The 26,902-nt window shown below is 40.2% G+C and overlaps 1 protein-coding gene across 1 annotated transcript in view; it reads left to right on the forward strand.

Moving 5' to 3' along the window:
* Positions 1-3,177: 3,177 nt before the first annotated feature.
* The window catches only part of NOS2 (nitric oxide synthase 2), a 49,351-nt gene continuing 25,626 nt past the window's right edge, over positions 3,178-26,902 (forward strand). Inside the window, exons 1-13 of the mRNA XM_077294428.1 lie at positions 3,178-3,207; positions 4,451-4,604; positions 9,630-9,813; positions 13,549-13,621; positions 15,528-15,650; positions 16,498-16,646; positions 17,006-17,168; positions 18,029-18,120; positions 20,386-20,527; positions 22,147-22,286; positions 22,965-23,139; positions 24,815-24,916; positions 26,672-26,866. Of these exons, the coding sequence (XP_077150543.1) occupies positions 9,704-9,813; positions 13,549-13,621; positions 15,528-15,650; positions 16,498-16,646; positions 17,006-17,168; positions 18,029-18,120; positions 20,386-20,527; positions 22,147-22,286; positions 22,965-23,139; positions 24,815-24,916; positions 26,672-26,866 (1,464 nt within the window). The 5' untranslated portion in view covers positions 3,178-3,207; positions 4,451-4,604; positions 9,630-9,703. The remainder of the gene's footprint in view (positions 3,208-4,450; positions 4,605-9,629; positions 9,814-13,548; positions 13,622-15,527; positions 15,651-16,497; positions 16,647-17,005; positions 17,169-18,028; positions 18,121-20,385; positions 20,528-22,146; positions 22,287-22,964; positions 23,140-24,814; positions 24,917-26,671; positions 26,867-26,902) is intronic.

A 26,902-nucleotide genomic window follows, 5' to 3' on the forward strand; every position in this document is an offset into this window, starting at 1 on the left:
GACTATGAGAAATAAGATTCTCTGGTCTGATGAGACGAAGATAGACCTTTTTGGTGATAATTCTAAGCGGTATGTCTGGAGGAAACCAGGCACTGCTCATCACCTGCCCAATACAAACCGGACAGTGAAATATGGTGGTGGCAGCATCATGCTATGGGGGTGTTTTTCAGCTGCAGGGACAGGACGACTGGTTGTCATTGAAGGAAACATGAATGCGGCCAAGTATACAGATATCCTTGATGAAAACCTCTTCCAGAGTGCTCTGGACCTCAGATGTGGCCGAAGGTTCACCTTCCAACAAGACAATGAGCACACAGCTAAAATAACAAAGGAGTGGCTTCAGAACAACTATGCGACCATTCTTAACTAGCCCAGCCAGAGCCATGACCTAAACCCAATTGAGCATCTCTGGAGAGACCTGAAAATGGCTGTCCACCAACGTTCGCCATCCATCCGTTAAGCGCGAGTCAAATACCACTGTTAGAAATTGACAGTGGCATTTGACGCATGTGTGATGCCCCAGGGTCCTGGTCGTCACAGTGGCATTGCTTTCCTCACGGGGAGAGAAATGTCACGCTTGGAAGCAAAGGAAGATCTCTTTCACCAGGTAATCACCATACACGCAACATGTTCACACTCCAGGCCAGAAAGGGGAGCTCTGAACCTGGATTAAGGGGAACTTCCCTATATTCTGGTCTGGAGGGAAAGGAAGTTGGGCAGTCTGTCAGAGGACAGAGAAGAGAGCAGTCAGACCTTGTGTGTCGGAAGGACTGAAGGGGCCGTGCAGCCAGAGTTACTGCAGCTCCTGGAGAAAGAGACAGAATATGAAAGGAAGAATATTGTTTAGTGAGCGAGCAGGAGAAGGAAGCACCGGAGAGTGACACCAGGGGAGCATAGCAGCATTTGGGCTACCTCCCCGGCTGAGCGCAGATTCCGGTAGCCAGAAGACCGAGGCTGTGTCGGACTCTAGGAGGCATAGCAGAAACCAGTAGGACAGCAGGATTATTACAAGTAACCTTTCCGCCCTAGTACCCAGGAGGCACAGTGGCATATTGAGCCGGGTCGTGATAGAGACCCTGTAAAAAGATTCGAGCCAGCTGTCATACGGCTTTGTGTCCTAACCTATATGGAGGACAGAGAGAACTGTGAGGACCTTGCCAGAAGCCATAGGCAGTAAGGGACTACAACTTCACCACACTAGTAGGAAGGCTTCTAACTCCACCTGGTAAAGGGGACTCTGAATTCGCTTCCAAGCCGGCCAGACCCTGCCTGTACCTGTGATCTGGTGCCCTGGACTGCGGTTGTCTGAAGCCATCAGTAAACCATGTAAAGAGACTGCAAACCTGTGTCTTCCGTTCTTTACTGCACCATTCACCATCCTCAGCTATACACCTGGAGCCCTGGGGACCCAACTTCACCTGTGGGAAGTTATACCATCTAGCTGCCATAACATCACCCCAGAAGACCCCTGTAAGCATAATCGGTCCCCACTGACCGAATACCACAGGTGGTGTCAAGAACACAAACTTTATTCACCGATTCCCTTAAAGACCTTTCCCTTTAATTGGGCGCCTAGGGCCACGGACGGGATCGCAGCCACGTGACATCCCCTTCTATTACCGGACCCTATAACGAGTACCCCACTGCCCTGGCGGGCGACTCACATGCTTACCGGAAGCACGTCGTAAATCCATCAGTGACCTGGTCATATGATCACGGGTCACCGATGAGTCGGCATGACAACCAGAGGTCTGAAGCAGACCTCTATGGTTGTCATTGCCGGATTGCTATGAGCTCTGAGAATTTCTGCTACACATAGGTGATCTGATCGCCTGTGTGTAGCAGAGGGGATCAAAGTACTGCAGCTTTTAGTCTCCCATGGAGACTATTGAAGGATGCAAAAAGTGGAAAAAAATGGTTTTACAGATATTAAAAAAATAAAAAAACATAAAAGTTCAAATCACCCCCCTTTCGCCCCATTTAAAATAAAACAATAAAAAAATCAAATATACACATATTTGGTATCACCGGATTCAGAATTGTCTGATCTATCAATATAGAAAAAGAATTAATGCGATCGCTAAACAGTGTAACCAGAAAAAAATTCAAAATGCCAGAATTACGTTTTTCTGGACACTGCTACATTGCAATAAAATGCAATAACGGGCGATCAAAAGAATGTATCTGCACCAAAATGGTATCAATAAAAATGCCAGCTTGGCACGCAAAAAATAAGCCCTCACTCAGCCCCAGATCAAGAAAAATGGAGACGCTACGGGTCTCAGAAAATGCAACATTTTTTTTTTTTTTACCAAACTTTGGATTTTTTTCATCACTTAAATATAAAAGAACCTAGACATGTTTGGTGTCTGTGAACTCGTAATGACCTGGAGAATCATAATGGCAGGTCAGTTTTAGCATTTAGTGAAAATGGTTAAAAAAAAACAACTGTGGATTTGCACTATTTTTGCAATTTCACCGTACTTGGAATGTGTTTCCCATATTACAGTACACGATATGTTAAAACCAATGGTGTTGTTTCAAAGTACAACTTGTCCCTCAGAAAAACAAGCCCTCACATGTCCATATTGACCGAAAAATAAGAAAAGTTATGGCTCTGGGAAGAAGGGGAGCAAAAACCGAAAACACCTCAGGTCGTGAAGGGGTTACTATGCAAAATATTTTATGCATGCAAAACCTGGGCAGGAATGTCAACTGTGAGCTGGTTGGTCTCTGTATTTCCATCATGTAAGCTAGTGACATCTAGTGGTGAAGGAGTGATTTACCAGTTGTATAGTGAATAACGTTGCGAGGGAACACTGAACCTCTCATCTCATAGGGTAATATTTCTAACACCTGGTTAACAGATTGTTATTCAGTGATGCTTTATTTGACCATGATTGGCTAATCATAGCCATGCCTTTACAGGTTCTGCACAAGAAGTTTTAATATTATGGCAGCTGTTCTGACTCATGTTTATTACCAACTCCTGAAATAACTTTCTTTTTTATTTCCGTCTCATGAGCTAATAAGTTTGACAAACTAAAGGATTTTCCCAGACGTCATATAACAGTAGAGTTCTGCCCCTTCCACCCCTTCCACCTATAGGGCAATCCCTCTTTGACGTGGTAAAGGTTAGGACACAATATATAAGAGTTTTGGATTTATTACTTTTTTACACTTGTGAAAAGATAATCCAACAGTCAGGTAAGAAAATGTCTTCCCCACTCTAATTGACTTGGTTTTCTCAAAATCTTACCTTTGAATTGATATTGTGTTCTCTCTTTGGCCTCTTGCACTTATTGTACTTACCTGTACCTGTTAATTGACCTGTATTGACTGTTGACTTATTTTAATGACAGGTTCCCACTGTCCCAAGCCCTTATAGGTTCAACCATTTATTTATTTATTTATTTATTTTTAAATCAAAATGCTAAGGTTAAAAAATGTATACAAAAATATGTGAAAGCTATAAAATGATATAAAACCAAAAAAAAAAAAAAAAAAAACGTGTAATTTCGTGATAATTTCCCACTGTCCCATTCCGTTAAGTTTCACCCAATTTTTTTACTTTATTTTATTATTCTTTTTAATCAAAATGCAGTTTGCCATAAGTAAAATAAATAAATAAAGACGTAAAAAAAAATCCCACTTGAAACTTATAGTGTATGTTACAAGATAAAACAATGGAGCAAAAACACATGAAAGCTTTAAAATATTTTTTTTTTAGAAATCCAAATAATAATTTTGTGACATTTTCCCACTTTTTCATCCTGTACGGTTTCACCCATCTGTTTTATATCAAATCACAACTTGCAATAGGTATGTGTTTTTTTGTCCACAAAATTTTTTTTTATAGGGTTCGCTATAGGACATGAAAACATAAAAAAAGAAAAAAGCAAATTGTGAAAAAAAACCACACATTAAATTCATGATATTTTAAGCAATAAAAAATACAGAAAAATACACAAAAAGCTTTAAAATAGTTTTTAGGAAACCAGTAATTCATGGCTGTTATTACACAAAGAGATGAAAAATGTTTACGGTACCTTATTCCTGCTGTGGTGGCCTTCAGTGGCCACCGAGGTCCTGTACAGTGACATGATGTCCATGATTTGCGGCTGCTGGGGTCATACATCACCATAATTGTCATGTCACTGCTATATACCAAGCACCATGTATAGGACACGGTTGGGGGTTGAAGTTGTGGTAAGAGACATGTTCTATATAAGACAAGGTTCACATGTCGCTTATTTGGTGCAGATTTCAATTACAGGTTTGTATATTGAAATAAGCAGCATTTTTGTATCTAAAACCCAGACAAAATGCCAGTAATTATTTGTTATGTTCTGTACCTCAACCTCATAAATCCAGCAATGCTGTATGTTTTGTCATCCTTACATACCTATGACGTATGGCCATTGTTTTTATGTCTGGTGCTCTTCTACAGCAGAAGCAGAGCATAGCAGAGCTACCTGTTCCACACTATTAAGAGTCTGGACAAAGGGACGTGAATATTTTCAGATCTGTCATAATCTGTCTGTCTGTGGACTGGAATAAAGAAAAGTCCCACTTTTAAAGGAACACAGCCTTATATTTAACAGGTAGGACATTGTTGTAGGCGCTAAGGCAATTAGGACTAATATCGTCATATGATACCTTTCTGTACGTTATAAAGGACAGTTCTTGTTTAATTTACACAACTAGGAAGATATGGGGAGTAAGAATGTGCGATATTGTATCAGAGCTCTGATTCCTGCACTTCAAGGGCATAATTAGACGCCGTATAAATCAGACCAAGACGGAACACAATGCATGGACTGCCTGGCGGCTCTCTCTCCCAACCTGAGTGTGACAGATTCATATATTTCTATGGAGCTGTCACACTCGGACTTGGACTGGCCAACAGGAGAATCCTCCGGTGGGCCCCTGTGCAGGAACGGGCCACCACCCTCTTATATCAGCAGTACTTGGCACTATACAGTATACTTGAATCCCTATCTACAGACACAGGCAGCATCTTATTAACTTAACAATCTACCCCGTTCATTGTTATATGAATGTGTGATTGGGGATAATGTCACATTTGCACGAAGCAGAAAAGTGGAGTTGGTCACTGGTGGGCCCTTGGCACCCCAATCCGACACTACTCGGGCGAACCACCGGCCAGTCTGAGCACTGCGGTCCAATTTATACAGACGTCTGACTGTGCCCTATTTGTAACACGCCCTGTATCTGTGTGTCCATCTCCATGTCGAGGACAAATACTTCTTCACTGGAGATAAACAATAAGGCCACGTGAAGGGTTTTTTCATGAGTTTTAGGAGGCAATCCACTCCAAAATCCTCCTTCATAAAAATATTTGAAAACTTCCCATTCATTTTTAAGGGGAATCCACTTCCCTGTTCAAATGAGGAGTTCTGTTTATTGGATTTTCTCCTGTAAAAGTTCTGAAAAAACTGCTGGCAACAGTGCATGTCACTTCTTAGGTCAGGGTCACTCGCGCATCAATACCCGGCACTGCCACCTGCACACGGACCGGAGTGTGCGGCTGCATGTATTTCTATGCAGCTGAACGCTCCGGTCCGAGTGCCGGTGACAGTGCCGGGGATTGATGCACGAGTTTCTCGCATCACACTCGCAAGTGTGACCCCGGCTTAACGTAGTATACGGACGAGTGCTAAGCGAGAAAACATCGCATAGCACTCGGACCAGTGTTAATCTATGGGGCAGTTCACATCACCATTTTTTTTCTCAGGTGTATTCAGCGTGCGAGTGAAATCACAGCAGGCTGCGATTGTATGCGTATATTGCCCGAGTCTCGCCAATGCAAGCCTATGGGTGCGAGAAAAAAATCAGACACCACACGGACCATCAGGGACAAATACGCAACCATTTTCCTCATTTCAACCCATTGAGCCATAAAATTCAATGGGGAAAAGTAGTGAGAAATGTAAAGTCATACGGATGTCATACGGATACATAGTTTGAGAAAATCACATCATCGCATGGCAAACACATTACACAGAGATGACCATACGGAAAACACTTGTGCGACTCTCAGCCGGGAGACTAGGACCGATTTTCCATACGGCAAGTGTGACCCTGGCCTTAGAAGTGGTTCCTGATCAAATTTGCTCCAAACTGAGCACAGTTGAATTAAAGGGCTGCAAAAACCCATCAGGCAAAAAAAAAACTCTTCCAAAGTGCTTCAAAACCTCTTCAAATTGCTATAGGGGGCACATGAGAAAAAATTTAACTACTCAAATCCTCCCCCAAAAATGAGCATTACATGACGTGGTAGTACTTGAACAAGTTTTTGTGTTAAAGTTCTCAAAAAACTTCCCGTGAGCATAGCCTAAGGCCGGTTTCACACGTCAGTGGCTCCGGTACGTGAGGTGACAGTTACCGGAGACACTGACACACTTAGACACATTAAAATCAATGTGTCTCTGCACATGTCAGCGTGTTTTCGCGGACCGTGTGTCCGTTTGGAAAACACAGAGACATGTCAGTGTTCGTGGGAGCGCACGGATTACACGGACCCATTAAAGTCAATGGGTCCGTGTAAAACACGTACCGCACACGGATGTTTTCCATGTGCAGTCCATGTGCCGTGCTGGAGACAGCGCTTACAGTAAGCGCTGTCCCCCCAGCATGGTGCTGAAGCCGCCATTCATCCATTCTCTCCAGCGCTCGCTGGGGAGAAGGGATGAAAAATCTTTTTTTTTCTTGTTTTTTTGTGTTTAAAATAAACTTTAGGGCATCCTCCCAGCTCCCACCCCCTGTGCGCCCGGCCGCCGGCATTAAAATACTCACCCGCCTCCCTCGACGCTTGCTCTCCGCCCCGCAGCTTCTCCTGTATGAGCGGTCACGTGGTGCCGTCCATTACAGTGATGGGAGGTGGAGCCGCATATTCATCAACTGTAATGAGCGGCACCACGTGACCGCTCATACAGGAGAAGCTGCGGGGCGGAGAGCAAGCGTCGAGGGAGGCGGGTGAGTATTTTTCATCCCTTCTCCCCAGCGAGCGCTGGAGAGAACGGATGAATGGCGGCATCAGCACCATGCTGGGGGGACAGCGCTTACTGTAGCGCTGTCTCTCCTGCACGGTCCGTGTGGTACCCAGGCGGCACACGGCTGCCGCACGTGTGCCACACGGATGGCCTACGTGAGCTCACGGACACACGGACACGGATAACTCGGGTACCGATTTTTCCGGTACCGGAATTATCTGGACGTGTGAGACTGGCCTAAGGGTATGTGCACACTGAGTCTTTTGGCTGAATCTTTGGAGTGGAAATCCATGTGTCATATACAGTATATACAGTATTTTTATGCAGCCATCACACTCAGGTTGGGGAGCCACCAACCAGTCTGTGCATTGCGGTCCCAACTCGGTCCAGTTTATACGGCTGTCTAACTGCGCCCTTACATGTGGAAAAAAGGCAAATAGAAAAAAACAGCACCGTGTGCACTATAGGTGTGGTTTCCCATTGGAATGAATATGAAACTTTTTCAAGGAGCATTTGAAGTGGTTTTTCATGTGGATTTTGGTGCAGAAGCATCTCTATAATCCACATTAAAAGCTTAGGGCTATATGAGCACAGTGAAAACTTGCCAAATCCTCCTCCAAATCTTAAAGGTATGTGCACACGTTGCGGATTTGCCTGCGGATCCGCAGCGGATTGGCCGCTGCAGAATTGCAGCAGTTTTCCATCAGGTGTACAGTACCATGTAAACCTATGGAAAACCAAATCCGCTGTGCCCATGGTGCGGACAATACCGTGCGGAAACGCTGCGTTGTATTTTTCGCAGTATGTCAATTCTTTGTGTGGAGTACGCAGCGTTTTACACCTGCTCCTCAATAGGAATCCGCAGGTGTAAAACCGCAGGTGAAATCCACACAAATCCGCACAAACCACAGGAAATCTGCAGTAAATCCGCAAGTAAAACGCAGTGCGTTTTACCTGCGGATTTTGCAAAAACAGTGTGGAAAATTCTGCAAACAAATCCACAACGTGGGCATATAGTCTTAAACTCCTCAAAAAACGTAGATTTTTCAGCTCAGTTTCTGCTCCAAAAACACTCCATGTCTGCATAGGTTCTTATTGCACAACAGCAAGGAGAGTTCTTGAAAACTGCGAAGACTTGATTTAGTCTTTTCGATGGGATTATCACTTTTAATGCTGAAGAAAAAAAGATAAACAACCATTCACCAACACATTGATTTGGAAATATTTCTTTTGTAATCTGTTTCCATTTTTTGAAGAATGAAGGAAATATGGAAAGGAGAACAGATCCCTCTGACGACAGTGACATCTGACTAAATTACAATGGTTGAACGCAATGAAGTTTCAATATTACAATATTAGTCACCAATATGTCTTCTGGGTGTAGCCTCCACATGTGAACCTAGAAGTTACTATGCAAATATCGTGGTTTCATATACTATGTGCACAAATTTGAATCACACAAAAAAAATCAGTCATAACTATAATTATCATATATTTGTCCTTAGAAATGTAAATACCTGAAGTGTTAGGCTTCATTCCCATGATGAGCTTTTGGAGATATATTGATGATACAAATTTTCTGCACCAATTAAAGAGGTTGTCCACTACTTATACATTGATGACCTATCCTTATCATCAATGCCTGATCGACCAAGGTCCAACACCTCCTCCGATCAGCTGTTAATGGAGTCGGCGGTGGCAGTCTGGAAATGCTCATCCACGGAGCTGGCAGTCTTCTGGAAGTAGTTGGCACAGGGTACTACACATCCGCCTCCTATTGATTTGAATAGGAGATGGATGTGCAGTACCCTGCCACGACCACTATCCGAAGACGGAGCTGCTCGGCAAGTGAGTACTTCCAACTGGCGGCTGCCACCGCCGACATCGATAACAGCTGATCGGCAGGGGGCTGGGCTTCGGACCCCGACTGATCCGACATTGATGCCCTATCCTAAGGATAGGTCATCAGTGTAAAAGATGTGGACATCCTCTTTAAGTAAAATAGGTAAAACTCACCAAAACTTAATTGTGGGAATGTAGCCTTATGATGACATGCACAGATGCAGCACAGTTCAGTTTGATATTTTTAAAATGTGCTTTGATAGCAAGAAACGTTTAATCTTTTTTGGCTATTGGGAAAAATGTAAGTAATATCAGAAACAATGTGGCGAGTTCCAGTAAACACATTTATACTTAATACCCTAGGACCTGCACTTCTACTAGGTCTGTCCCAATCCAATTATGTGTCACATAACCAGAATTACCATCCTATTTTTTTTTACCCTAGATAACCTATAATAATAATAATAATCTTTATTTTTATATAGCGCTAACATATTCTGCAGGGCTTTACAGTTTTCACACATTATCATTTTCATTGCTAACAGGCAAAAAAAAATTACAAAAAAAGTTACAAGTAGGAAACCCTGGAACTGATAGTGATCTTTTTAGTAGAATATGCTTTTTACAACAGCCTAATTAGCCTTGAAGGTCATGTATTTAGAGTGCAGAGGATGCCACCCTGTATTACTGTGAGAAAAAAAAATGTTTCCTGGACTAATAGCAGCAACTTTTTTTTTTCTTTCTGAAACTTGGTCCTATTTGTTTATCCAGAAGACCAGCCCTCTAGGGAGATTTTTTTTTTTTGCACCTTGTGTAAGATCTGTCTTATCGCTGAGACTTGAACAATGATGTGCCCATGGAAGCTGAATCTAATATCTGGAAACCTCAAGAAAAAAAAGCAATTTGATGTAATAGATCTGAACAACAACCTGAGCAAGAATGAGAAACATACCAGGTAAGAAGAACGTCCCCGACGTAGCTATTTATTCATTTTATCCAGTTCTAAGGATTTTATTGAAGGTAACAATTTAATTGTTTCCATTTCTTCTATATGCAGTAATGAACTTCAATATTTTATAATGAAAAGCTACATGGAGAATTTAACAACATTTATTCTTTTTGTTATCAATGGCTTTTAGAGGCTGCTAAATCTTAACTAAGCATATAACAAAAAAAAATGCAAGAAAAATATTAGTAGATGTATGATGACATACAGCAGGGCTAAGTATGGTATTATGATACAATTTAATACAAAATATTAATAATTAATAATATCTTATAATATTTTTTGTTCTTTTTGTGTTTGCTTATTTAATAGATGTACATTATTGTAATAATATGTTATATGTGGATTAATAATATTTAAATAATATATAAGTATTTAATGCAATAAATATTTAATTATTATAACCCAAGTTGAGGCAGGTTGTAATGGCACTTGTACACTTAAAGAGACACTTAGATATGTCAATATGTTGATCATTGGGGATATGTGTTCTAGTCTCCATGTCTGTAGATAAAATATCAACATTATTGTGTAGCAACTCCAAACCCCCCAGGGGAAATTTTAATGTCCCAATGGGGAATACAGTGAAAGATATCCAGTGTGGTTGGAATTTTTTATCCATAGGGAATAAACAGGTAGGAGTCATAGTAAAGGTAAATATACGCGTTGAGTATTTACAGCAGATTTTTCTGCAAAAAAAAAAAAATGTGTTGGTAGGAAAAAAGCTGCAGAAAATATGCATGATTTTTGCATGCTGTATTTATGCATTTTTCCCCCGTTCATTAGAATGGGAGAAGGATGCTGCAAATACACAGATTTGACATGCTGCAGATGTGAAAAAAACAAAAACACTTCAATGGTTCAAATCTGCAAAGAAAAACCAGAAGCGTGTGCATGAGATTCCAGAAACCTCATTCATTTTACTGGAACTGTAATATGTTGAATTATTTCCGCAGCAAGTATTCAGCAAATAAATCAGCCCTAAGGGTATGTGCACACTTATTTTTGAGCTCTGCGGATTTTTCCGCAGCGGATTTCATAAATCCGCAGGTAAAAGGCACTGTGTTTTACCTGCGGATTTACCGCGGATTTTATGCGGATTTTGTGCGCATTCCACCTGCGGATTCCTATTATGGAGCAGGTGTAAACCACTGCGGAATCCGCACAAAGAATTGACATGCTGCGGAATGTAAACTGCTGCGTTTCCGCACGTTTTTTCCCACAGCATGGGCACTGCGGATTGCGTTTTCCATAGGTTTACATTGTACTGTAAGCGCATGGAAAGCTGCTGCAGATCCGCAGCAAAATCCGCAACATGTGCACATACCCTAATGCCGCAATGTTAGTGCAACTCATAGGTGAGACCCCCTCAGTTGATCTGCCCCGAATTATAATATATTCTATTCGTCCTCAAAGATTGTTTTTAACTTTCATTGATTGGAATCTGAAATTCATGAGTGAAAAATAGAGGTGTCTACTTGTGAAACTGCACAGAAGGGCGGTACAGGAAATCTAATGGGAACCCTCCTTAGAAATGTGCTCAAATAGAAACTGATGTCAGATGAAGTGGTGTTTATAGATGAATCGCTCAGAATTGATGAAATGTTTAGATAACAACAGACAAGACAACGTAGCACTGAACATACCGTTACTGTGTAGCAAGCAGTGCACATATTGTGCTATCACTCTGTATGTGACATACAGTATTTAGGGAAATAGCGATGATTCTAGCAATCAATTATGATAAAATCTGGTTTCTTGGATTCTGCAGCTGCTTTATTTCAGTTTAATAAGACATTTTCCCAGTTATTTTGCTATTTTTTTCCAACTCTAGGCTAGAGTATCTTAGGTCTTCAGCACCACTTTAGTATATGTGAACTTAACAACTGTATCTTTTTTATTTATCGAGCTATTGGAAAGATTTTTGCAACATTTCTTTCAGGACCAATGCCAATTCCTTTTTTTCATTACTTTTTATACAGTGATTTTTTTTTTATTTTTAATTTTTGTTTTAACAATTTCTAGGCTTATTATTTAAAAAAAAAAAACTATTCTGTGCTAGTCAGTTTTTTAGAAAACATATAGAGCTCAATACATCAAAGTGTTTATATCAGAAATATAATGTGAAAAACCTCGAAGAGAAGCAACATTTTTGCGCAATGCGGAGTTGAGCAAAATTTTTTTTTTTTTTTGCAAATTTGGTATTGTCACGCCGGTTCCAAGTAGCTTTGCCAAAATGGGCAGAGCTAGGGTGTACTTGGGGCAGGATGGGGCGTCGATATATATGCCTGTCAAATTCATCAAAAGAGCCGGCATTCCGTTCAGCAAAAATGCTTCTCCAGGACTGGAGTAACATTTTTGGTGAGGCACTCAGAGACCCACACCACTGAGAAGTGGTGGGCACCTCCTAATGAATTCAGCATGCCTATCATGAACACTGGCACACTGGCGTATGAAGCACCTTTCTTCATGAATCAGGGCCTCACACTTTATATTTGTGTTGCTCTTCGGGTGGGGATCTTCTGCCTGGTTTCATTTTAAGTTGTCTACATTTAACAAAGTAAAACTAAATATTCCTTATTGAGCACAGAGAAGACAGATGGGGTGAGGGTCTACCACGTCTGAGTGTCTGCCTCCTGTAGGCCCACACCCCCGATAATGAGGCACATCAGAGCGCATGTTGACTCTACCGTCACCCATAAAGTCTATAGCCCCAACGGCGTATAAATTCGAGTCCTGTTTTGCCAGGGCTTCGGGCGTAAATTCCGATGGGGCCACTGAACGGATGCGCAGATGCAATGTGAAAGCACCTTTACCTCAAATGGCACGGCTAGCAAGCCTAAACCCATAATATATATTTGCATGGATGTGATGGCACAGGTTTGGAGGACTTGGGCCACCCTCCATATACATTTACTGTTAGTATTTCTTAAATGATTGCAGGATACTGTGTTTCTCGCCAATCTTCTGCATCAACATCCAGTGGAGGATGGAGAGAAAAAAATGGAAGTATAACAAAAGATATCAAAATATTATCAGGAATTCGCATAAAACAGCAAAATTCAAAGCAAAAAATATATTGATAATGTACGGTGTCTTTACAACTCATGATATAGGATAAGAAATAGGGAGATGCACAAACTGCAGAGGCAACTAACACTAAGCACTATTATATGATCAGTTTATTCAACTTGTCACATCCCATTAAGAAGATAAATGTTGTGTCTGGACTGGAACTTAGTTACAACAAAGGGCAAGCATATATCATATGTAAAATCCTCCAAGATAAAATAAAATAATTTAAATAAAAGAAAGAGACATGAATGTGTCTAAGTCTTAAATAATTACTGCTCACCAGGCTCGGACTGGCCCATAGGGTAACAGGAATTCCCCGGTGAGCCCCTGTGCAAATCTGGGCCCCCAACGCCACTGTATGGGCAGTACGTAGCATAATTCACTTTATTCACTCTGTATAGAGAAAAGAAGCATCTCATTTTTTAACCAAACTATTCAGTTCATTATTATATAGAGATGTAGGTAAATTTATGAACGAGGGTAATGTAATATTTGTATGCAGGTGAAAAGTGGGCCCCCCAAAGTCAATGTTACTGGTGGGCCCTTGACACCCCAGTCCGACACTGCTGCTCACTACTAACCACCCGGGGTCATATTATTTTTTTTTAGCTCGTTGAAACAAGAGGATGTCAAAACCAATGGCACAAAAAGTGCTATGGCCGAAATTAAAGCAGGATTAGAGGTAAGTGATAACACAATTTCGTCTGCAATAATTAATATAGATGGTGCCACTGATGTATCCTCTAGAACAGTATAAGGCCTGTTTCACACGTCAGTGGCTCCGGTACGTGTGGTGACAGTTTTCTCACGTACCGGAGACACTGAATCACGTAGACACATTAAAATCAATGTGTCTCTGCACATGTCAGCGTGTTTTCACGGACCGTGTGTCCGTTTGAGACATGTCAGTGTTCGTGGGAGCGCACGGATCACACGGACCCATTAAAATCAATGGGTCCGTATAAACACGTACCGCACACGGATGCTGTCCGTGTGCCGCCTGTGTGCCGACTGAGTACCACACGGTCCGTGCAGGAGACAGCGCTACAGTAAGCGCTGTCCCCCCAGCGTGTGGTGCTGAGGCCGCCATTCATTTCTTCTCCCCAGCAGCGTTCGCTGGAGAGAAGGAATGAAAAATCAATGTTTTTTTTCGCTTCGGCTAACGCGATCCCTTTTGGAACATTGCGTTAGCGCAGTCCGTAGCACTATGCACTAAACGGACTGCCCTAACGCAATGTGACCATAGCCTAACAGTGCTGTGAGATGAGAGCTGCAGCATATCACATAAACTGTTTTGTATCTGTGTTATTTGTCACAGCAGTATTTCCTGATGCCTGAGATAGTTACAGAGTGGTGTTTGCAGTGACACATAGTTTAACTCTCTTCCTCCTGATTATACTCACAGTAGATAAAAGCATTGAGATCTGTGTGACCTGGGGTGAAAGGAGAGCTGCGTGTCCTACGTGTCTTAGCAGTGAAGGCCTGTCCTGAACTTAAAGCTTAACTATCGCTGCTAGTTTTTATTTCATAAATCAATAATACACATGAAAATAAGCAACTCTGTAATATATCAGAAAAATTTGCTTATTTCTCTGCCAAAATTGATCACTTATTATAAAAATCTTAATTCTGAGGTAAAATCTCTATTCGGTGAAGATAGACTTTCCCATTACTGCTAGGAGTTGGCAGTGGCTATGGATACAATTCTATGTAGAGGACAGGAGGGAGGAGATAGAGGCAGAGCTCCCCCGTCCTCATACCCCTTCTATCTACATAGAATCTTATCCATAGCAACTGTCATTTCCTAGCTCAGCATTTTTTGCTGATAAGCTATATTACATGTGTACTATTGATTTTATAAAGTAAAAATTAAAACAATGATTGCTGTTTAATTGGGTAAGTTCTTTTTCTCGCCTGCATGATGTCTCCTGCTTATGATTGGTCAATGTCACTTGGGGTAAAAGAACATGCCCTCAGAGAGGAATCTCTACTAGCACCCGTTGGTTGAATGGGAAATTAGCGTCTAAACTTTACAAGCTAAAATCTCCACCACATACATAAGAGACTGAATTAAAAAAAATAAAAAAAAAAACCCTGATGTTTATTTAGCTTTGCAGCCACTATTCCATGACGTGGCCAGTTTAACATGCTCATACTGGTGAAAGGCCTTTTTTAAACAATAGGTAATTTTCTGATAATAGATTCCATTTAAGGGAAACTGGAGAATATAGGCTGCTAGGGGTTGGGGGCATCTGACATAGCCCCTTTTTTGTCCTCACTGTAACTCGGCCCTGATTTTATCACTCAAGAAAACAGCGAGTTACATATCATGAGCATAAAATGAATATCTTCATATTTCCAGCACATTATTTTGAGACACAGCCCTCCCTAAGATCAAACTACATCCTGATCTGCCCTCATTCCACTCTTATCAGTTTGACCACCTGAAAATTGAAATAGTGCTAATCTTACTCTTCAAAGGCCATGTTCCTGCCCTGATTTGGAAATTGGGACAGTGTCACAGCAGGGAAGGATATTCATCTTTTATCTACCATTTTTCTGATAAGTATATATTTTTTCCACTTTAGAAGAGTGCTCCGGAAAATCATGGACATCCATGCAAAAAAATGGTTTGTCCCAAATATTTAAAACTAAGAAACTATGAGAATGGAAAGATTTTGCAAGACACATTACATCTGAATGCAAAACAGGTATGTTGTATGGTAGCAAACCTTAGTTCATTCTAATCCATCATAGATTCATTTTGGCAATATCATTACATGCAGAAAATCATTTGGTTGACGTGGCTTACACAAATCAATAGAAGAATTGTATAGGGGCCTTTGTTATTACTATTTCAGTGCCACCACAGACATTACTCACTAATACATGTAATAATATATGGCTCTCCTGAGGTAGTCTTTTAAGTGACTTTCCACTCTCGCTTGTTGATCCTGAGAAGAGGACTCATTAAAGGGAACCTGTCAGCAGATTTTGCCGCTATAAGATGCGGCCACTGCCGCATCATTGAGGTGGGTGGCGCGTGCGCAGTGGGCGGCCTTCAGGTCTTCAATAAAATGCCACTGGAAAAGGTGCATGCGCAGATACCGATTTTGGCTGGCTGTAGAATTACACTGCACACGCGCCGCCCATCCCAATTATGGTGGCTGTGCTAAATTTTACAAAGGAGGCAAGTCACTGAATAATCAGCGACCTGTAAGAAGAAAGAGAGGAAGATGGTGAGGGGTCGGAGAAGCAGAAGACCACTCTGTCTCCTAAGCCTCCCCGATGCATACCGATGCACAGAAGATATCATTAGAACAAAAATGTAGAGAATATTTATTCAACAACCACTGATTGGATTCCTTCACAGCAGGTATCACATTAATCAATGTCACAGCGCCATTATGGCAATGGCTTTACTTTATAGCCATAAATCCTGCTGACACGTTCCTTTTAAGGCCCTTTTCAGGCTTGGTCATAAAAGGTTTATTTACCCTTTTATCTCCTACGGTGCTAAAATGATGATAATTGAATGTATCACAATTTTCTTTGCAGAACCTCACCTGCCAGTCTACTGTTTGTCATGGATCAGTAATGAATCCTAATTGCTACACGAGAGGACCAAGAGATGAGCCAATACCACAGGATGCTCTGCTACCTCTAGCCGTAGAGTTCATTAATCAATATTACAAGTCTTTCAAAGAGTAAGTTATTCTTAAAGGTGATTTAGCTCCAGAAAAAGTTAGTACAGAGTTGTCACTTCGAGCTCCGGGGCCCCAAAAGCAAAATGTGTAACATTGCCCCCCAATGTGCCATGTGTCAGTATTCTTGAGGCCCCATCACACAGCAGGTCCTGAGTGCCGCTGCTGCCTCATCTACCTCTTCTGACAAGTGATTTTCCGGGAAACCGCACCACATAATATTTAGAACAGACTAAAACTGCTGAGAATAAATTGGAAGTCTATCACCACAATCAGTAATTAGGGTTTCTATCTACACTATTTCATTTTTTAACTTCACTGTAGAAATCTCTAAATCCATTATATTCTTTAATTCATTTCAGGCCCCAAATAGAAAACTACCTTAATAGACTGGAAACTATTACCAAAGAAATTGAACTTACCGGAACCTACCAGCTAACGTATGAGGAGTTGGTATTCGCAGCTAAACAGGCGTGGAGAAATGCCCCCCGATGCATAGGCCGGATTCAGTGGAATAATTTGCAGGTAAATCGAGCGTCAGTACTCTTACAACTGCTGGTGTCCAACACCAGTCTCCTGGCTTCCTTTTCTAGCAAGGGTCATCTTCAAGAGACTTCTGCTGCCAATCGGTGGCCACTGATTAGCTGCAGCAGTAAAGTTTTGTCTGGCTTAAGAGAAACAGTCTTCTAACACTTTCCTCCAGCTCGGACAGAATATTATCGTTGCAGTCAATCGGTCACTTCACCTTCTGTTAGTTGAGTATGCTTTTTTTTAATTTTAGCACTGCTAAAGTTACAACCCCTTTATGAAAAAGCGTGTAATTTGACATGTGCCATTTTGAAGCAGTGGCACATGTAAAATGGCACATGTAAAAGCACCTTAATAAGGCCACATTCACATGTTCAGTATTTGGTCAGTATTTTCCATCAGTATTTGTAAGCCAAATCCAGGAGTGGGTGATAAATGCAGAAGTGGTGCATATGTTTCTATTATACTTTTCATCTGATTGTTCTACTCCTGATTTTGGTTTACAAATACTGATGTAAAATACTGACCAAATATTGAAGGTGTGAATGTGGCCTAATAAAGCATCACCAGTTTTCTTGATAATATCATAAAAATGCATTTAATGAAATACAGCATCAGTTATAGGATAGACGCTATTTTTCCATTTTTCATTTTTTCCTACATCTGCATGCATTTGTAAACATATCATAGCCGCACTTATAAAAGTACCCAAGATTGGTTTGCACTTTTATTTTGCTGCTTTTATAACACATATTTTTGTGGTTTCAGTTGATGATCCCCGAATGGTGAAATCTCACTTTTTTTAGGTATTAGCATGCTAAACTCAATGAATCACACATTCCATATTTCTATTAAAGGTGTTTGATGCCCGACAGTGCAAGACAGCTGAAAATATGTTCCACCTCATCTGTCGCCACATAAAGTATGCCTCCAATGGTGGCAACTTAAGGTAAGGTTTATGTAAAAGATTTTGTTTTCTTTTAAAATTCTAAATGTTATATCCAACTTTATTCTCCATCTGTAATGAGAGGTGCAATGTGTAGAGTAAACGGTAAACATGAACTTATTTTTCTAAATGTGTATCTACTATAAAAATAAGAAACTGACCAATTAAAATATACTAAAACTATCATTAAAGCACCACTCCAGTGCTTTTTTGTTTTTTTCAAAAACTTTCAGCACTGGAGCGGTGCCACTAATCTTAGTTCCCTGATTTTAGTCTTATACTTATCAGGCGCCATCTTCAGCTCTTCCCAGCACCACTCTGGTCTCATGCCCCCATCTTGTGACTGTAACTTATGATTGATCGAATGTCAGAGGTATGATCATAATCTCTCAATGTAAATCTATGAGAGCCTCGTTCTGCTTTTCTAGACTTACATTGAGTAGTGACTTCCAGCACAGTAGCAAACACTGGAACGATCCGGCAAGTCACAACCTGCAGAAGATGACCAGAGCGGCAGTGATAGAAGATGAAGATGTTGGCTGTTAAGTATAAGACCAGAGTCAGGGACACTAGATTGGAAGCACCATTCAAGGGCTGCAATAAAAAACGGAGGAGTGGTGCTTTAAACAAACTGCAAAGTTGCCCCAATTTTTCTTTTAGGTATTATTATTTATTATTATAGCACTATTTATTCCATGGCACTTTACATAATAAAAACAAGTACAATAATCTTAAACAGTACAAGTCATGACTAGTACAGGAGGAGAGAAGACCCTGCCCGCGAGGGCTCACAATCTACAATAGATGGGTGAGGATACAGTAGGCGAGGGTAGAGCAGGTCATGCAGCGGTTTGGTCGATCGGTGGTTACTGCAGGTTGTAGGCTTGTCGGAAGAGGTAGGTCTTCAGGTACAATGATTGCAATATAAACACAGATGCAAATATGTCCGTACTTTTTTAAAGTTAGCTCCACTTTTAAGCACCATTTTATAGTTTCTAAGGCCTAATTCAGATGTCCATGTTTCACATTTGAGATCTATACATGCTTTTCATGGATAGAACATGAAGCCATAATAGTCTACAGATGGGTACATTCATATGTCAGTTTCTTTCTGCGGACTGAGTGCCCACAAAATATAAAGTTCGCCCAATCAGATCCAAGGGGCTTTGACAAAACATGGACTGAATAATTTGCCATCCTTAAGTCATCTGTATATTGTCTGTTTTTTACTGTTTCATGGGTAGAAGAAGTTTTGAATTTTTTTGTGGTAAAAACCAACGCATAGACCAAAAGCGGATAAAAATCGGATCTAACACAATAATGAGAAACGGTCCGTTTTTTTTTTCTCGTGCACAAAAAATGGATGTGTGAATGAGACCTAAAGGTAATATGGAGTCATTTTTCAAGTACCTCGCATTATGTAAAGATGACACAATGCTCAAAACTTTTATTAATAAGAACTTTTTCAAACACTTGTAGTTAAAACTATTATCTTAACCCAGTGATTAGGCTAAACTCCCACAAACGTAGAAAAATTGTCCAATTTTCATTAAAAACAAACAAAAAATTATTTGATTTTTCATCTGTATTGTCATTTGTATGCATTTTGTATGACATTTGCTTTTTGTACATCAGTAGTTATTAAAATTTACAAGAACAAATACAGTTTACAATGTTAAAAAATGTCAATGCACCTGTAAAAATTGGATGCTATTTGGATGATTAGCATGGATCCGATTTTTTTTTTGTACACCCATTCATTTGAATAGGTGCGCATCATCTAAAATATAGATAAGACTTGTCCATGATGCAATTTTTGTCACTTAAGAATTCAGTCTGTGAAAAAGTGGTCATCTGAATAGCCCTATTGAATAACATTGATCCGAGTGCTGCCGGGCTGAAAATTCATACATGTGAGCAAAACCTAAAAAGTCTTTTGATCAATTATGATGATCTTTTAATCTTCAATTATCTGTGGTCGTTGTTCATTTATATTGAAAACTGAATTTAAACTTCGTTGGGTGAAGCTGAACCCTCAAAATGCAATGGACTCTAATGTAACATTCTGTCACTGAATCCATTGCCTTCTGAGAGTCAGCAGGAAACCATGATCCTTTTTGAACTTTGATTCTTACGTATACTGACCAACAGATATGAGATGATTTCATGAGCAAGTTTCCAAAGACTGATAATGAATACACTTTTTTGTGAAATTCAAAGGAATAGCTAATTAATTTTACTTGGAAATCCCACATTGTCTTCTCTCAGGTCTGCGATTACTGTATTTCCTCATCGTACTGATGGGAAACATGATTTTCGAGTCTGGAACAGTCAGCTGATAAAATATGCAGGGTATGAATTGGAAGATGGAGCAATCCTTGGAGATCCTAGCAGTATAGAGTTTACAGAGGTATGTGATTCCATGGAACTGTGTACTTGTGGAATATACGACCATTCATCCTAGTCATCCTCCGTATCATAGAATTGTACAAGTAGATTCATGACATTGGTTACTGGCTTATTCAATCTCACAAAGACAAGGAAAAGCAAGTTCTACCCTTAGCTTCCTGATCCAACCTGGGACATTCATACCGAGTATATGAGATATGGAGAATTTGCTTGAAGTAATAAGAATGGAAGGGCCCTGTAGATAACAACAATGGCATTAGGTGCCCTTATAGCAATGTTCCCCAACTCCAGTCATAAAGAGCCACCAACAGATCAGGTTTTCAAGCTTTCCTTAGCATGACACCAGTTGATAACTCAATCACTCATGCAATACTAATGAAATCCTGAAAAAATGATTTGTTGGTGGCTCTTGAGGACTGGAGTTGGGGAACACTGCCTTATAGGATGATGTCCTTTCTATTTATCTAGTGGGAGGGTTGATCCCACCCTGAAATCCAGTCTTTTTCTAGAGGAGCCAAACTTAGGCACTAGTGGTAAACTTGGCAAGCTTAGGTAGACAACAGAACACAGACGGGTCACCATGGGATGAGTAAGGGGTGCCCACCCACTGTAATTTGAGCCTTGCTTGTCCTCCTGTTCCCAAGGGTTGGGGAATAGGTGGAGGCCATTTGGAGTGGGCTTATGTTAGTTTTATATGTTAAGTACTTTTTTGTAAACTATGTCACTGATGTTTTTGCACTTGAATGAAGAAAAACATCATTTCTGGGTTTTAGAAGATACAAATCTAAACTGAATACATAAAACATTTTAGTTGAATTTTTGTTCAGGTTTATTAAGGTTATCCAAGATTATAATAAAGGGTCTGATTTTTTTGCCAAAGGCTTGTCAGGTATTGCAACTGAGACTCATAAACTTTTATGGCATACAAATGTGGCATTATTTCAGGGAATATCTTCTTGAACAACTTCACACTTTGTATACAAGGATTATATTTGGTCCTATCTGATGGGCCTCCCGACTCTCCCAAAACAAATGATGTGGGGGGAGTGAAGAATTGAACTTTTCAAATTTAGATGACTGCTCCATTTATTTTTCTGGGAATTAAGCTGCTGTCCGTGGCTTTTGCTCCTCGCTCCATAGAACACACTTGTCTGATCTGATTGTTCATCTGTATGAGGAGTCAGGAGAGATTGGTGTTGGCCAAAATACCATTAGTGTATGGCTCCTCTACAATCGCAGAGATAGATTCTCAGATAACTGCTTTTAGTGTTACTGAGCCAAGTATAAAAAATGTGATAATTGGATTGAGCATAAAGAAGTTGTCCAGGACTAATATGTTGATGATCTATCTTTCAAGTGAATAGGAGATAAAAGTTAGTACTTGGCAGCAGCCATTAAACAATGTAAGGAGCTGCGTGGTTCTGCTCCAGTCCTTACATTGCTTACATCCGTCGCTGCCACAGCAGATATTAGCTCATTTATTGGGGTACCGGGTGTTGGATTTATTCCACTTTAGTTAGGTCACCAATATGTTTGTCCTGGACAACCCTTTTAATGAAATACTGAATGCTGATAAAGAATCTTGTACATTGTGTAATTAAACATAAACTGTTTTGCTAGCTATGTATACAGCTTGGATGGAAGCCAAAATATGAGCGGTTTGAGGTTCTTCCTCTGGTCCTGCAGGCAAATGGTGAGGACCCAGAATTATTTGAGCTGCCAAAAGATCTAGTGCATGAAGTCGTAATGGAACACCCAAAGTAAGAAATTCAGATTATTTCAAAAATACTTTTACAATTTTGTGAACTTTTGTATTCGGATATGTACTGTATCTATCAATGTATATACATTGAATAAATGTAAAGATGAATAGATAGGATGGGTTTGTTAATAGGAGGATATTAAAAAAAAGTCTTTATAGAGGCAAATCCTCATATGTCAAATTTTATTACTTCTGTTAGATTATGTTGGAAGATGGATTTGAAGGCCGCCATGTCCTGCTGTACATAAAGATGTCTAGCAGCAATTGTAGCAGCACCCACTGTTCAGCCCCCTGATCTAAAGATAAACCCTCCTGGAAATTGTTAAAGAGAGACTGTCAGTCCAAAATGACTGTTCAAACCAAGCACAAGTGATCGATGCATCCTAGGCATGGTCAAACAATTCAGGACACCTTCTCATCTACTGCACTTGTTACCCATCTATCTCCTTTCTTCTCTGGCTCCTGTAAAGCCAGAACTGTGAATCAAGTAAAAGGGGGATGAAAACAGAACTCAACTGTTTGGCCATGCCAAGTGGTTTGTTTGGACAGTCATTTTGTGCTAGCAGACTCCCTTAATTTTGCACTTTTTTGCATTGTATAACATGTATTGGATAGAAAAAATAGAGCAGCGTAGCAGTATTCTTCAGGTGACTAATAGATTGTCTTCTTTTCACAGATTCGATTGGTTTAAGGATCTTAACCTGCGGTGGTACATATTACCTGCAGTTTCTAGCATGATGCTTGAGGCTGGAGGCATTGAATTTACAGCATGCCCCTTTAATGGTTGGTACATGGGGACAGAAATTGGTGTTCGAGACTTCTGTGATGTTCAGCGGTACAACGTGCTGGAGGTAATGCACTCACACAATGGTTAGCTGTGCTGAGGTTAAGGGTTAACAGCTTCATTATTAGGATTAGAAAGTAAGTGAAAGCTTTGCAGTGAGTGCAGCACAGAAGACGGAGCACAGGCATGGGAAAGTAGTGCGACAGGAACTGACACGTAGCCCACCCATTTCTGGTGTGCTCTGAAACCCATTCTAAAAGTACTAGGTGACTGTCATTTTCATCTGAATTAGGAGCCACAAAAAACCCAGGGCAGATTCTTGTCATTGCTTATTTTAATCAGCCTGATTAATTCTGCAGAAGGCATGTAGACGGCCAAATAACACAGAGATTACGGAAATGCTACAAATATTAAATACAAATTAATAGGAATACTGCACTAAAATTATTCAAACAGAAAATAATATATTATATCACTATTAACCTTTTCATGACATGGGGATTTAAAACATTTTTTTCCCTCCCCTTCTACCAAGAGCCGTAACCTTTTAATTTTTTCGTCAATATAGCCGCATGAGGGCTTGTTTGCGGGACGAGTTGTACTTTTGAATGACGAAATTCGTTTTACCACATACTGTAATGGAAAATAGGAAAACAAAAATCAAGTGTGTTGAAATTGCAAAAAAGTGTATTTTCACAATTTTTTTTAACCTTATTTATTTACGATGTTCACTATATGGTAAAACTGACCTGGCAATGTGATTCTCCAGGTCAGTACAAGTACACAGATACCAAACATGTATAGTTTTAATTTTATTTACGGTAATTGGTGAAAAATAGATTCAGAAATTTGTGACAAAATTTTTATTTTTTTCACTATTTTCCGAGACCAGAAACGTTTTCATTTTTCGGGATATGGGGCTGTGTGAGAGCTTATTTTTGCACCCTGAACTGATGTTTTTACTCTTAGTATTTTGGGGGTACATTTTATTGCTGTAATTTTTCAAAAACTGTAATTTGGGCTTTTTAAAAAACTTTTTTTCACATTTTACTATATTTAATAGCCCCCTTATGGGACTTGAAGTTGCGCTCTTCTGAACGATTGTGCTATACATAGCAGGGCTTCTGCTGAAAATTACAGTCACTTATGAACAGCAGCTACAGGCTGCCTTTCACAGGAGAATAGTCATGACAGGCATGGCAGTCATCATCCGTCCCCTGGCTGTCATGACAGCGCATTTTGTCCCCACGATCGGAGCGCCAATGGAAGCGATGACCGACATGCCCCCTGCCGGGATGTGTTAAGTGACACTGTCAGAGACAGCAGGATTTACCAGGTTAACAACCGCGGGTTGCTAGAGGCACATGACGGCTGATTAAATCAGCCATCAAGTGTGGGCTTGGCGTGTGAGTCGGCATCAAAGGCCGTGAAGGAGTTAAACTTTTTTGTTTTAATTAAAATTCTTTATTAAAAGATTTTAAAAATATTAAAGAAATATGATGCTAAAATTATTCACTCGGCTATCATGAGACTAAATAACATTTTTGGTCATTTTTATTTCTTCTTGGAAAAATGTATCAATTTTAGATTTCTTATAATCTGTGATAGTTTCGCTCATTTCCATGCACATGCTGCAGAAATAATCCCATTCACATCTATGGAACCATTACCTATTGCTTTGATCTTACATTTTTATCTCTATATGAGTACAATATCTAATGTGTCACAATGTGAATTTTCAGGAAGTGGGAAGGAGGATGGGCCTAGAAACGCACAAGCTGGCTTCACTGTGGAAAGACCATGCCATTGTCGAAATTAATGTAGCCGTGCTATACAGCTTCCAGGTAAGTTCTGCCATATTGGATAATATCAGATCAATGTATATATTGTGGGTAAATTCCATATTATCCCATGAAATGAAACTTGATTGTCATTGTACGGTTTATACTTAGGGTTTATGTAACATGACTGTGTCCAATAAACTTTGACCCCTATAGTCTACAGCAACCAGTGAGAATTCAAGCTGCATGTTATAAATTGCAAAGGAAAAATTAAATGTGAGCTATGATATGTTCATATGGGCAGAAAAGCAGTGGCCCTAAAGAAATTGCCCATAGAAAACAATGTGATTCCAGCTTTTATCTCTCACAAAAGACTTTGGAAATAACAGTTACAACCCAACTTGGAATTCCAAAACAAATTTGCCATCTCGTCGTTGTAGGTGCCTGCTATTCTTCAGCCTGGCAATGCTTCTCTCCTGCATTGTACTGCTCTGTTTGTGGGCTGCACGCCTGCATCAGTGTATGGCCTATGGAAGAGTCAGTATGTGCTAAATTCTCCCTACCGCTTTAGTGTACTTTTTTTTTCCTATTGTTACCACTCAACTTGTTTTTTCTGACTAATCTTCTGACATCTACTGACCCTAACCTCTGCCTGACCATGACATACAACTGAACCCTGCCATCCTCAACCCATGCTATGTCCAACTAAAATTCCTGCCTACTTCCCTGGTACTGCATGTTAAGACTGCCTCTCAGCCGATATTTCAGGTGTTACCTTGTCAGGGGTCACAAACAGGGTACAATCCATTGGACTCCGATTCCTGAATGAGTCGTGAGTCAAATCTGTTAGTGACCTGGTGGGCCCACTTTTCCCAACAGCCATCTTTAGATCTCATGGGCACTGGGGTACCACAAATATCCCTTTGTCTCTAGAATGTACCCTTCTGCGTTTTGAAGAAACCACAAAGAGGATCTTGGCAAAATGACACAAGATTAGCTCAGAAGCTGTTTGATTCAAACTCTGCCAAGTTGAGTTGAATCAAGAAAAAGAAAAAAAAATTAGACGTTTCACTACTGAATGTCATTTATCAGCGAGGTAGAAACAAACTAGATGTTCAAAAGCCAAAATAAGACTTAGGTTATTTCAGCGTATCTGTATCTAAGTCCAGCTGATTAAGTCATTAATTCTGATTAAACTGATTGACTTGTCTAGAAGATTTTTGTAACATTTGTCTAAATTTTCAAATGCATATGCCACAAAATTCATGGAGTTGTAATCCAGCTAATCTCCAATAATCTCTAATAGAACATATATCCTAATTTTCTAATGTGCACTGTTCATATTTAGAACACCTATTCTACAAACAATCTAATAAATGTTAATGATAAAATACATATTTTTGAAATTGATCTGTACAGCGGCAGAGTGCTGGTGCGCTACCTCATGAAGAAAAGTGAGTACACTGCAAATTGTTAATTACCTTTACTAGCAGACACCTGATGAAGGCTTCTTCCAGAGCCAAAAAACTCTTTAAGTGAACTGAGGACTTCTAATAAAGTTAATTAATTATTCACACTGTACTCACCTTTGTTCATCGGGTAGCGCACTGACACTGCACAGCTTTGCAGATCACTTTCATCCCGCTCAGTACATGAATGGGTACACTTTTGGTACTCTCTCTCCATTCTTCAGTTGAAAGGAGTTCATCACGCAAACCACTATTCTTCTACCACCAGACCACCGTCACAACCTCTTCTCCTAAATTCTTGATATTATCAAGCAGAAGCTAACTTGTAGTATAACATTTCTATATTCAGAAACAAAATGTGACTATCATGGACCATCATTCTGCATCTGAGTCTTTCATGAAGCATATGGAGAACGAATACCGGTTGAGGGGAGGATGTCCAGCAGATTGGGTTTGGCTTGTTCCCCCAATGTCAGGAAGCATCACTAAAGTGTTTCACCAAGAAATGCTTAATTACATTCTGAGTCCTTTCTACTTCTATCAGGTAGGAGAAAAGTCTACAAAAGGCATGATATCGTAT

Source organism: Ranitomeya variabilis, chromosome 3 (assembly GCF_051348905.1).
Source record: "Ranitomeya variabilis isolate aRanVar5 chromosome 3, aRanVar5.hap1, whole genome shotgun sequence".
NCBI classification, from domain to species: Eukaryota; Metazoa; Chordata; class Amphibia; order Anura; family Dendrobatidae; genus Ranitomeya; species Ranitomeya variabilis.